The 13,628-nt window shown below is 52.8% G+C and overlaps 1 protein-coding gene across 4 annotated transcripts in view; it reads left to right on the top strand.

Moving 5' to 3' along the window:
• TPM4 (tropomyosin 4) overlaps nt 1-13,628 on the top strand; it is a 36,877-nt gene that overhangs the window by 6,021 nt on the left and 17,228 nt on the right. For 2 of the 4 annotated variants that reach the window (XM_032268697.1, XM_032268698.1), the window contains exons 2-3: nt 3,306-3,431; nt 9,198-9,331. In XM_032268697.1, coding sequence (XP_032124588.1) covers nt 3,306-3,431; nt 9,198-9,331 — 260 coding nt within the window. Of the gene's footprint in view, nt 1-3,305; nt 3,432-3,554; nt 3,944-9,197; nt 9,332-13,628 lie in introns of those variants that run through there. The other 2 variants (XM_032268699.1, XM_032268700.1) reach the window with 2 other exon arrangements.

Genomic DNA, 13,628 nt, shown 5'->3' with positions numbered 1-13,628 from the left:
CAAAAACAAAACACCCAAACCAGCTTCACATCCCGATGAGCCCAGTGCTGTCAGATTTGCTCTTTGTCTTCCAACACGGTAGGAGAGCCCTGTACTCGGCGCACAGCTGGCACTCAGTAAATGCTGTGATCCACGGATCTGGAAGGAAGTCAGGTGGACGCTATAGGTCAGGGTTAACCTATGAAACTTCTCTGAGGAAACTGGCCCATTTTCTCAGTCAAGGCAGAAGTTCAAAAGCAGCTGCCGGAATGCTCAGAGACCAGCATGTCAAGGCTTCTGTTCTACAGATGAAGGAACTGAGGCCAGAAAAGGGGACGGGGGTCACAGAGCTTGGATGTGGAGTCAGGATTTCAGGATCCCAGCCTGGAGGTCAAGGTCAGGCTCTATAGACTCTGACTTTGCCCTGATCCACAGGCAGCCCTGGGTTGGGCTTGGGATGTTCCTGGGGACTTCAGACAGAATAGCCCTCCCTGCTCTCTGCAGCGCCTCAGCTAGAGACCTTTGCAGGTCACCTCAGTGACTTCAGCTGAACTCCAGCTGCCAGCCTCCACCCCATCCTCCAGCAGCCCCCAAGATGGGAAGCCTGAATACCTTTTTTCTTTTTCTTTTTTCTTTTTTTTTGAGATGGAGTCTCGCTCTGTCACCCAGGCTGGAGTGCAGTGGTGCAATCTCGGCTCACTGCAACCTCCGCCTCCCAGGTTCAAGCAATTCTCCTGCCTCAGCCTCCTGAGTAGCTGGGACTATAGGTGCCCGACACCATGCTCAGCTAATGTTCGTATTGTTAGTAGAGACGGGGTTTCACCGTCTTGGCCAGGCTGCTGATACAGCCTTTTAAAAGTTCACACTTTCCAGCTACTTGGGAGGCTGTGGCAGGAGGATCACTTGAGTCCAGGAGGTTGAGGCAGTGACCTATGATCACACCACTGTACTCCAACTTGGGAGACAAAGCAAGACCATATCTTAAAAAAAAAAAAAAAAAAAAAAGCCAAAAAATGCACACACAGCTGGGTGCGGCAGCTCATGCCTGTAATCCCAGCACTTTGGGAGGCCGAGGTGGGTGGATCACTAGGTCAAGAGTTCAAGACCAGCCTGGTCAACATGATGAAACCCCGTCTCTACTAAAAATACAAAAAACCTGATGCACACCTGTAATCCCAGCTACTCGGGAGACTGAGGCAGAGAACTGCTCGAACCCGTGAGGCAAAGGTTGCAGTGGGCTGGGATCTCGCCACTGCACTCCAGCCCAGGTGACAGAGCGAGACTCAGTCTCAGAAATAAAATAACAATAGTGCTCATACACACTCACACAGACACACACACACACACACACACGGGGCACCTGGTACATCTTGCACATCCTCTCAGGGGTGAGCCTGTAACCCAGAGAGGATTGAGAGCTGGAGCCACAGGCACGACAGCTTTTTAAGCATACCCTCTTCAGGAAGAAAGAGTCAGAGAGGGAGGAAGGGAAGCTGGCCTGGTGTGAGGAACAAGATCAAGGGTTTCTTCTCCGTCAGCTCAGGCAGTTATAACAAACACCACAGACTGGTGGATTCGATACTAGACATTTATTGCTTACAGTATGGAGGCTAGATGTCCAAGATCAAGGTGCCAGCAGGTTCCATGTCTGGTGGGGGCTCTCTAGCTAGCTTGCAGACGGCCACCTTCTTGCTGTGTCCTCCCATGGGAAGAGGAAAACCAAGCTCTGGTCTCTTCCCATGAGGGCTCTAATCCCATCATGGTGGGTCAACCCTCAAGATGTCACCTAAACCTCATCATCTTCCAAAGGCTCCCATCACCAATTACCATCACATGGAGATGAGGGCTTCAACATATGAATTGGAGAGGAGGCAGAAGCAAGCATTCAGTTCATAATAGGCTTATCTTCAGAAGACGTGGGCTCAAACCCTGTGCTAGGTGACCTGGGGAAAGTCATTCCACCTCTCTGAGCCTCCTGCTGTGGGGAGGAAGCAGGAGAATGAAGCTTGGCTCGGTGGGGGCTGCTTGCCCACCCTGGAGCAGGAACAAGATGAGTCTCAAACGATCTGAGGCAAAAGACAGATCCAAGCCAGGTGTGGTGACTCACACCTGTAATCCCAACTATTAGGGATGCTAAGGCAGGCAGATCACTTGAGGTCAGGAGATCAAGACCAGTCTAGCCAATATGGCGAAACCCCATCTCTACTGAAAATACAAAAATTAGCTGGGCGTGGTAGTGTGTGCCTGTAATCCCAGCTACCTGGGAGGTTGAGGCAGGAGAATCACTTGAATCCAGAAGGCAGAGGTTGGAGTGAGCTGAGATCATGCCACTGCACTCTAGCCTGGGCCACAGAGTGAGACTTTAAAAAAAAAAAAAATTCAGATCCAGGCATGAACTGGATATGATCACCCTAATCCAGAGTTGGGGGCCCAGGGAGGGAGTTAGAGCCTGGAGGTGACAGGAAAGGCTTCTTGAGCCGGCTCACGATCGGTGTGGCAGGGGGGTGACAAACATGAGAGGTGATGGGGGCTGTGGTTTGTGTCCCATTGACCTGAGCATCTCAAACTGGGAGTGGTGGGAGGATAGGGGCAGAGACTTGGGATAAACAGAGGACTGAAAATTTAGGGAAAGTAGGGGACATTTTATTAAAATGAACATGGCCTATATGCAAAAATGTTTAACGACTTAACCTGAGCCTTCAAAGAAAGTGATCCTGTGAGTCTCTTCTAGCCAAGCCCAAAGCCCGGAAATGAGGCACTAGATCTGAGCCCTTCAGCCCTTCAGAGTATTTTGGTGAGACAGTCTGAAAACCACTGCCTTGGGCCATAGGGAGCCATAGCAGGCTCTAGGCAGAGGGCGGGCAGATGTATTTGTTAGAAAGTTTCTCTGGCTGCCCGTGTTGAGGTCAGAGCAAAAGGGAGAAAGTCTGGGGACAAGGATGTGGGGGGATCCAGGCGTAGAGAATGAGACTGCTTAACCCCAGATCATGGTGAGGCTGCACCCCTGAAACCGGAATGTGTGTATTTCTGGAAAATGTGTGGCATCTTCGGTTTCCCAAAAGCTGCCATCGATTTCCCTTCAGTCCTGGGGGCCCCAATAAGGTTAAAACAGCTGGTCCTCAGGACGAGGGAAGGACGATGTGACAATCCTACTATCAGGTAACCATGGATGGCGTGGTGCATGCTATGGTAACCCCTGTTTTACAGATGAGGAAACTGAGGCCCTGAGAGCGACAGGGCGCTTGTGAATATGGGTGGGCACCCCTGCACCTCGGGGACGTGCCCCAGTCCCCAGGCTGACCCGTCCCCCGCTCTGTCGTCCCCAGGTGGAGGAAGAGCTGACGCACCTCCAGAAGAAACTAAAAGGGACCGAGGACGAGCTGGACAAATATTCCGAGAACCTGAAGGACGCGCAGGAGAAGCTGGAGCTCACGGAGAAGAAAGCCTCCGACGTACGAGCGCAGGGATGCGGGAGCCCGCGGCGGGGCCGGGCGGACGGGTGGGCGGGGAGCGCCGCAGGAGGAGGAGGAGGAGGAGGAGGAGCAGGCGGCGCCTCCCGGCGCTTTCTCCAAATAAGTCCCGAAAAGGGGCACTTTCCAGCAGCTGTGGCCAGCGGTGCCGACGTCAGGCCCTCCCCCAGCGGTGCTGACGTCGGCGGCCCGGCCGGGTGACCTCATCGCCCCGACGGCGGCCTGCCCGGGGGCGGGGAGAGGCGGGGGCGGCCTCCGCGCAGGCAAAGGCTGGGGGGCCGGGGCGCGGCCGTGCAGCTCTTGCCCGAGCCGAGCCCAGCCGAGCGCCCGCCGCTGCCCGTGCGCCTCTGCGCCTCTGCGCCATGGCCGGCCTCAACTCCCTGGAGGCGGTGAAACGCAAGATCCAGGCCCTGCAGCAGCAGGCGGACGAGGCGGAAGACCGCGCGCAGGGCCTGCAGCGGGAGCTGGACGGCGAGCGCGAGCGGCGCGAGAAAGTGAGCGCCCCTGCCCCGGCCCCGCGCCCGCAGCCTCCCCCGCGCGCCCTCGCGCAGTCCTCGGGCCCCGGTCGCTGACCCGCTTCCCCGCGCCCGGGACCCCTTTCTTCCGCCGCCGTCCTCCCTCCTGGGCCTGGGACTGGGGAGGGGGCGCCGCATCCAGGTCGGGCGGGGCCGGCTGCGCGGGAAATGGGGGATGGGACCGAGGAGGTGCGCGATCCCCGGGTGGAGAGGTGGAGCGGCGGGAGGGGTGCACCGTGCAGGCTCCGGCTCGGGGCTGGCGCCGGGGTCCTGGGCGGAGGGAAACCCGCGGCTGGACTTGGGGGCGGGGAGTGAGGATGGAAACGTGGAGCTTCTATTGTCTGGGGTTTGACCGGCCGACCGGGGTTTCGGCGGCGGTCCGGGGATCTGGGGAGGGGGTCGCACTTTCTCGGCTCTGTCGCCGCTTCCCAGCTCCTGCCTGGACTTCCCCGACCGTTCCCAGGGGCGCGGCGGCGACGTGTCTGCTGCAGGCGGGGTGGGGGGGAGGGTGGCGGAAGTTCAGCCCCGAGCCGCCCGCCTTTCTCCAGCTGATTCCTGCGGGAACCTGGGCGGCGGGACCCTGCCTTCCTCCAGAAGGCCCCGGGAACGCTACCGCTGGGCCCTGGACCCACGATCGTTTGAGCGCCTGCAGTGCGCCTCCGCCAGGAGTCGCGGGGCCCGAGACAGACAATGGGTCTGAAAAAGGAGGGAGTTTCACCACCTCCTCAGCATCATCCCCTGGCTGTCCCTCGGGACAGATGGTGGCACCGCCAGGGGCTGGGGACAGATCTGGATTCTGGTCCCATCTCATGCCACCTACCAGCTGTGTGACCTGATATTTACAATCTAGGACCTGTTTCCCCCATCTGTGAGTAGGATTGATAAGAATGCCGACCCCTCAGAGTAGCAGGGAGGGTCCCAGGAGTAAAATCTCAGGCGTGGAGCCTGGTGCTTTGTAACTGTTAGATTGTGTTTTGTTTTTTGTTTTTATTTTTGAGACAGAGTCTCGCTCTGTCGCCCAGGCTGGAGTGCAGTGGCCCGATCTCAGCCCACTGCAACCTCCACCTTCTGGGTTCAAGTGATTCTCCTGCCTCATCCTCCCGAGTAGCTGGGATCACAGGTGTGCGCCACCACGCCCGGCTAAATTTTTTTTTGTTTTCAGAGACAGGGTTTCCCCATGTTGGCCAGGCTGGTCTCAAACTCCTGACCTCAGGTGATCTGCCCGCCTCGGCCTCTCAAAGTGCTGGGATTACAGGCGTGAGCCACCGCGCCCGGCATTTTTTTGTATTTTTAGTAGAGATGGGGTTTCACCATGTTGTCCAGGCTGGTCTCGAACTCCTGGCCTCAAGTGATCCATCCACCTCCGCCTCCCAAAGTGCGGGGATTACAAACCTGAGCCACCCCGCGCGGCCTCAGTTGTGTTTTCTGTGCCTTCCCTCTGCCCTGGGAAGAGCTCACAGAGGAATGGAGATAGAGGAACTGACTCATTGATGAAGTGAGATTTGCATTCCACGGGTTTTCTGTGCAGTTACGGGAGCATGACAGGGGAGGCTCCAAAATGGAGGTTGAGCAGGGTCTTGTAGAATAAGTAAGTTTACTGGGATCAAAGAAGTGAGTGTGCACAGACTCAGAGGCAAGAAAGTTGTATGGTGTGGGGGGATGGGGAGGCAGTGCGGGTAGAGGTTGAAGCCCAAGAGTCCTGAAAGCTAAGTAAGTGTTAAGGCTCAGGTGGGGACCCTAGAGGGGCAATAGGTGCCTGGCCAGATGGAATTGGTGGTGTGAATTGCCAGGTCTGGGAAGGGTCCAGATAGGGACTGCAGCCTGGGCCCTGGTTGAAGCGTTTAATCCTGTAAGGATTGCTGTGGCCTGAAGAGTCCTTAGAAACCCGGTGTAAGCCTCAATCGGTAGCCGGTCTGGCCTCTTTCTCACACTTAACCGACACAGCTCTCCCTCTGATCTCATCCCAAGTCATCTCGCTAGAGGACAATTAACTCGGCTTCAAAATGGCCCTCAGCCGCAAGCCAAGACTTAGGAGTGGGACCGTCTGGTTGGGAGGGAAGATGTTTTTTGGAAAGTTGAAGACTCACAAGTTCAAAAAGTTCTTGAAAAAGCAAAGGATGCTTCTCTGTCTGGGAGAGGGAAAAACCTCTCCCAGGGCAAAAGGAACTAAGAAGAGGGGTGGGTTAAAAAAAAAAAAAACTCTCACTCTTGTAGAATAAGCCAGGAGCCGGCATGTGGTAGACTTCTGGGCCTGTTTCCCGACAGCTGGTTTCGTTTAGATTTTTGTGTGATTAACTGACATCTTCCTGTTCCTTTGCCACATGTATCTAGCAAGCCTCTTTTACCTTATAAGGGAAATCCTTTGTAGCCTGTGGAAGGCTTTGATTGCAGGAAGGGGCGGAACCCAAAATGACTGGCAGTGACTAGCAGTTTTTCAAAAATACATATATATGTATGCGTGTATAGATATGCGTGTATCTCTCAGCTCCAGACAGCTGAAAATCTGCCAATAGCACTGGCTGCCAGGATTCAGAATTTCCCACGTAAGGGCTACTCACTTCTTAAAAGACAGCTCATGAATCAAGCACCTCTGTTTGATCTTTCAAATCAATTCCTTGACTGCTAATAAGTACGCGGTTTTTGTTTTTGATTGTTTGTTTTTGGCGGGTGATGAAAATGTCCTGGAATTGGATAATGGTGTTGGCTTTTTTTTTTTTTTTGCAACATCAGTTCCTGCCCCAGTTACTGAAGGTGGTAGGAGGAGTTAAGATCTATGCAATTAAAAAGAATGAAAGGCACCCATTCATGGGAAGGCCTGAGTGGCGTTTCTGAAGGCAGTTTCATCAGCTGTTTTCATGGATTGTCTGTATTGGTGTTTCAGAGGACGCTGCAATCAGAAACGCCATGTGAGTGCCCGTCTGCTTCTAGGAATGGGGCTGAGAAGCCTTCCTGACTCCGCTTGTGTCTTTCAGCCACGTTAACCTCGTTCTTTTTTTTTTCCCATATGAAATTAGGGAGCAGGACAGGAAGTGGTTTCCTAATAATTTTTTATTTTCTTTTCTTTTTTTTTTTTTTTTGACATGGAGTCTCTCTCTGTCACCCAGGCTGGAGGTCAGTGGTGTGGTCTTAGCTCTCTGCAACCTCTGCCTCCCAGGTTCAAGCAATTCTCCTGCCTCAGCCTTCCAAGTAGCTGGGACTACAGGTGCACCACCACACTGGCTAATTTTTGTATTTTTAGTAGAGACGGGTTTTCACTATGTTGGCCAGGCTGGTCTCGAACTTCTGACTTGGCGATCTGCCCAGCTCGGCCTACCAAAGTGCTGGAATTACAGGCGTGAGCCACCGTGCCTGGCCGTTTTTTTTTTTGTTTTGTGTTGTTTCTTTGAGACAGTCTCACTCTGTTGTCCAGGCTGGAATGCAGTGGTGCAATCTCAGCTCACTGCAACCTCCGCCTCCTGGATTGAAGCGATTATTCTGCCTCAGCCTCCCAAGTAGCTGGGATTGCAGGTGCCACCACCACGCCCAACTAGTTTTTTGTTTTTTTATTGGAGACAAGATCTCACCATGTTGGCCAGGCTGGTCTCAAACTCCTGACCTCATGTGATCCATCCACTTGCCCGGCCTCCCAAAGTGGTAGGATTACAGGTGTGAGACCACACCCGGCCTTCCTAATAATTTTGATAGCCTTCCCAATTCAGGGATTCTTCATTTGCCCTGATAGGAAAAAGCTAGTGTGGCTTTCTTTTTTCCCTCGATTGAGGCCTGTTTGACCTATTCTCAATATTCCTTCTGAAGAGTAGCATCACTGGAAAATTTGCCTGGCCTCAAAGCCCTGGCAGGACCTAGGGGACAGGTTCTGACGAGGAAGAGCCCTGGATGGGCCTTAAGAGGCCATTCATATCTTACCAACTGAGTCACTGAACAAAACCACTTCCCCTGGTGGGGCCTCTCAGTTTCTCCACCTGTAAAATGGGTGCAGTGTGTGAGGATGAAATTGCAGTAAAATAAAACCATGGCAGTAAGAGATGCACTTCTCTGGCACGTCCCACTTGCTGGGGGTAAGCAGAGCCACATCCTGGAGTTACAGCCTCAAGGCAGTCCTATAACTAACCAGGCTTTGGGATGGAGAGGGCCAGTACAGTGAAGCAACTTTCCCAACACCACGGGGCTATGAAAATGACAAAGTAGCTGGGCGCGGTGGCTATGCCTGTAATCCCAGCACTTTGGGAGGCCGAGGCAGGTGGATCATCTGAGGTCAGGAGTTCAAGACCATCCTGGTCAACATGGTGAAACCTCATCTCTACTAAAAATACAAAAATTAGCCGGGCATGGTGGTGGGTGCCTGTAATCCCAGCTATTTGGGAGGCTGAGGCAGGAGGATCGCTTGAACCTGGGAGTGGAGGTTGCAGTGAGCTGAGACCGTGCTACTGCACTCCAGCCTGGGTGACAGCGAGAGACTCCATCTCAAAAAAATAAAAGGAAAAGAAAATGACAAATCGGGGGATTCCAACCCAGCACTTTTTGGCCCTGGAGTTCCTGCTTTATTGCTTTCCATTGTACTTCCTTCCTTGTAGGTAAAAACACCTCGAAGAGCCAATAACACTGTTGGGGTATGTCTTCCATGCCTGCAACCAAGCTTCCTTTCCCTTTTCATATCTTTTTGTCCTGCCATCTCTCAGCCAGGCTGATGGAAGGATGGAATTCCAACAAGGCTGCCCCACCTTTTGAGGGCTTCATATTCTTGGATTTATCTTGCCATTCCGGTGAATGGGAGCGGAAGCCACAGGACATGATAAGCCAGGTCACTGATGGCCTTGCTTTCTAGGAATCCCACAGTGGGCCCTAGAACTCTACGCGGTAACACTGTGCGCCTTTTTCAGAGAACAGCCTATCTTAGGTCTTAGCTTAACGTTGGGTCTATTGTGAGCTGCTGGGGAGGCCAGCGCTGACACTGATCTCAAAGCACATGGTATGTTCGTCTCCTGCGTTGACTCAACTCCCTGTCTTGTACTGGGACACTCGCCTTTTGCTATCAAGTGGTGGGTGTATTTCCCGGACATTTTCAGGGAAGATCATACTGAAATTTTGGTACGAGTGTCAATTCCTTATGGCCTGGACTCCTGGGTGGGCTGTGAGGGGGAAATTGGGTTAATGGAGGGCAGGATACGTGAGAGGTTTCCACTGGTGGGTGGCCCGATACTTCTTAACTTGGCTGCATCTCCAACCCCCCCAGGCTGAAGGTGATGTGGCCGCCCTTAATCGACGCATCCAGCTCGTTGAGGAGGAGCTGGACAGGGCTCAGGAACGACTGGCCACAGCCCTGCAGAAGCTGGAGGAGGCGGAAAAGGCCGCAGATGAGAGTGAGAGGTAAGGATGCTTTGAATCTGGTGGCATCCTTGTTTGCTTTTGGAAAATGGGGATCGGATCGTGCTGCCGACCTCCCAGAGCTGGCATGAAAGTAAACAAGGTCACAGAGACAGGCACCTGTCCACAAATGCATGACAGTGCTTTGTAAACCGTCACTCGGTGCGTAGAGATGTTTATCCTTGGCTGGGCGCGGTGGCTGACGCTTGTAATCCCAGCACTTCGGGAGGCTGAGGCGGGCAGATCACCTGAGGTCAGGAGTTCGAGACCAGCCTGGCCAACATGGCAAAACCCCATCTCTACTAAAAATACAAAAAATTAGCCAGGTATGGTGGCAGGTGCCTATAATCCCAGCTCCTTGGTAGGCTGAGGCAAGAGAATCACTTGAACTTGGGAGGCACAGGCTGCAGTGAGCCTAGATCATGCCATTGTACTCCAGCCTGGGTAACAAGAGCAAAACTCCATGTCAAAAAAAAAGGGTGCGGGGCATTTATCCTAATGGTAACCATGAAAAGAAACTTCCAACAGACAGAAAGGCAGACAGAATGGACAGATGCGAGACTGCAGGTATGACTGACTGTGGCGGTTGGTTTGCAAAGCATTGCTTCTTTGAAAGCCACGGTGCCTCTTCTCAGTGTTCTTGAGACACCAGATTTCAGGGTAGACTGGTGGTCCTGCCTGTGATCCCAGCACTTTGGGAGGCGGAGGCAGGCAAATTGCCTGAGCCCACGTGTTCGAGACCAACCTGGGCAACCTGGTGAGACCCTGTCTCTACAAAAAATACAAAAATTAGCCGGGTGTGGTGATGCACACGTGTAGTCCCAGTTACTCAAGAGGCTGAGATGGGAGGATCACTTGAGCCTGAGAGTTTGAAGCTGCAGTGAGGCAAGATTGCACCACTGTACTCCAGCCTCTGAAGGAGTGAGACCCTGTCTCGAAAAAAAAAAAAATTTTTTTCGGGATACTGTGGAAAGGAGGAAAGGAAACTTGGGATGTGTAGGTGATTGCTAGTGGAGTTCTCAGGTAGGCTTTAGGCTTTTGGACGGTCACAGCTATTTCAGGGACAGGTGCCAACCAGCAAGGTTAATGTCCTTGAAACTGACCCTGAGCCGGGTACAGTGTCTCAGGCCTGCAATTCCAGAACTTTGGGAGGCTGAGGCGGGCAGACCTGAGGTCAGGAGTTTGAGACCAGCCTGGCCAACATGGTGAGACTCCGTCTCTACTAAAAATACAAAAATTAGCCGGGTGTGGTGGCGGGCACCTGTGATCCCGCTACTCTGGAAGGTGAGGCAGGAGAGTCGCTTGAACCTGGGAGGCAGAGGTTGCGGTGAGCCGAGATTGCACCACTGTGCTCCAGGCTGACGACAGAGTAAGGCTGTGTCTCAAAAAAAAAAAAAAAGAAAAGAAACTGACCATGTTCCTCGCCCCCGCATGGCATCTGTGCTACATCCCAGCTACCAGCAGGGTGCCCTCTCCTCAGGAGCTGGATCATTCTCTGGCACGCCTTGGCACAGGCTCTCTGGAAGACTGAGAGTAGGTTGTGTAATTCACAGAAGCAGCAGTCTCTGTGTGTGGTGGAAAAGGAGTCCCTTGTGTGGCAATGGTGTGGGCCCTAGCATTGATCATGCGTCCGCCCTCAGTCACACCTGAGTTCTCACTTGAGCCAGCCACCATGGCTTTGTAGTATAAACGCCTCCCCAAAGATGTATTTCTTTATTTTTTTGTTTGTTTGAGATGGGGTCTCACTCTGTCACTCAGGCTGGAGTGCAGTGGCGCTGTCTCAGCTCCCTGCAACCTCCGCCTCCTGGGCTCAAGCGATCCTCCCACCTCAGCCTCCAGAGTGAAGCTGGGACTACAGGCATCCGCCACCACACCTGGCTAATTTAAGGTGCATTTCTCACTGTGCTGTGGTGACCGCTAACCAGAGATTAGAAACTGGCTTAGGGAACCTTGGAGATCACATGTTGTCCAAGCTGGAAATTTCTTCTCAAATAATGGAACAACCAGGTCAGAGGGAAAAGCTGCCACAGTAGACTCTGCTTCAGCCACTGAATCAAGGCAGAGAGTGGCCGCTCTGGGCAGCCATGGGGCAGTGGAAGATCTGGTCACGAGCGCTCCTGGCTGTGCCTGGGGCCTGGGTTAGCTGCTGTCACCGTCAGACCAGCCTGGCTGGGTGCCACGTTGAGGGCTCCCATCTTGGCAAACCAAGAGAGCCTGCGAAGTCCAGTCTCTTCTTTCCATCATGTTGTCCCGAGGGCTTTGGTGACACCCTCGTTAGAAACTGCTGGGTCTCAGTAGAAAGAATTCTATACTTGAAGCGGGGGATGGACAGTCAGCTTCTTCCACTGGCACTTTCTGTGCCGCCTTGGGCAGATCATTTTGATTTCTTGGGTGCTGCAAGGGGTTTGGGGGCAGTAGATATCCTAGCAAGCTTGCTCACGTGCTGAGGGCGAGACCTCGTACACCCTCATGAGGGTGTTTTGAGACTTAGCTGAGAATGGGTGACACCCCACATGGACATATTTATTGGACAGCAAGAAGTATATGGTCTCTGCGCCAGGCAGCAGTGATACACATCAGTGACACATCATCCCAGGCCAGCCTCTTCTTTTCTTTTCTTTTTTGAAATGCACAAGGTCCTGGCAGGGTGCGGTGGCTTATGCCTATAATCCTTTGGAAGGCGGGCGGATCGCATGAGCCCAGGAATTTGAGACCAGCCTGGGCAACACAATGAGACCCCATCTCTACAAAAAAATATTAAAAGTTAGCCAGGCATGGTAGCGCAGGCTGGTAGTCCCATCCACTCAAAGCGCTGAGGTGGGAGCATCACCTGAGCCCAGGAAGTCAAGGCTGCAGTGAGCTATGATTGCACCACTACACTCCAGCCTGGGCAACACAGTGAGACCCTGTCTTAAAAAAAAAAAAAAGTACACATCTTGCTCTGTCACCCAGGATGGAGTGCAGTGGTGCAATCACGGCGCACTGCAACCTTGAACTCCTGGGCGCAAGCGATCCTCCCATCTCAGCAACATAGCAAGACCCCCACCTCCACAAAAAAAAAAAAAAAAAATTTCTTTTAATTTAGCTGGGTGTGGTGGCACACACCTATAGTCCCAGCTACTCAGGAGGCTGAGGCAACAGGATCGCTTGAGCCTAGGAGGTCAAGGCTGCCGTGAGCTCTCTGGGCACCACTGCACTCCAGCCTGGGCAACAGAGTAAGACACCATCTCTCAAAATAAAAGAGCTGGGCGGGGTGGCTCACGCCTGTCATCCCAGCACTTTGGGAGGCTATGGCAGGTGGATCACCTGATGCCAGGAGTTCGAAACCAGCCTGACCGACATGGTGAAACCCCATCTCTACTAAAAATATTAAAAAAATTAGCCGGGTGTGGTGGCTCACACATGTAATTCCAGCTATTCAGGAGGCTGAGGCAGGAGAATTGCTTGAACCCAGAAGACAGAGGTTGTAGTGAGCCAAGATCACATCACTGCACTCCAGCCTGGGCAATAGACCGAGACCCTGTCTCAGAAAAATAAATAAATATGTAAATGAAAAGGGAACGTAGACTCGAATCAGACTGCCGAGGTCTGAGCCCAGCTCTACCACTTACCAGTGCTGTAACCTTAAGCAAGTTCCTCACTCTGTGCCTTAGTTTCTTCATCTGTAAAATATGGATAATGTACTTGCACCATGGGGCCGTTGTGAAAGTGAAGGCACTTGTAACAGTGGCTGGTAGTCAGTAAAGAGGAAGGGATGCTGGGCATGGTGCTCACACCTATAGGTCAGGAGTTCGAGGCCAGCCTGGCCAACATCGTGAACCCTCATCTCTACTAAAATTATAAAAGCCAGGCGTGGTGGTGCACACCTGCATAGTCCCAGCTACTCAGAGGCTGAGACAGGAGAATCACTTGAACCTGGAGGTGGAGGGTGCAGTGCGCTGCGATCACACTACTGCACTCCAGCCTGGGTGACAGAGCGAGACAGCTCAAAAAAAAATAAATGACGGGAATGTGTGTGCAGAGTTTCATCTTTGCAGTGTGTCACAGTGCTCAGTAGCTTCAGAGACACACTTAGATGAGAGATGGGGCCGGGGTGGTGTCTCATGCCTGTAATTCCAACGCTTTGAAAGGCCAAGGTGGTAGGATCACTTGAGCCCAGGAGTGTGCAGCCAGCCTGGACAACATAGTGAGACCCCATCTCTGCAAAAAAAAAATTTTTTATTTTATTTTATTTATTTATTTATTTATTTATTTATTTTTTTTTTTTGAGATGGAGTTTCGCTCTTGTTACCCAGGCTGG

This window comes from Sapajus apella, unplaced genomic scaffold (genome assembly GCF_009761245.1).
Source record: "Sapajus apella isolate SASKATOON/1434 unplaced genomic scaffold, GSC_monkey_1.0 scaffold185, whole genome shotgun sequence".
In the NCBI taxonomy this organism is placed as follows: domain Eukaryota; kingdom Metazoa; phylum Chordata; class Mammalia; order Primates; family Cebidae; genus Sapajus; species Sapajus apella.
Note: the sequence above shows the minus strand (reverse complement) of the source record. Positions and strands in the feature narration are given on the sequence as shown.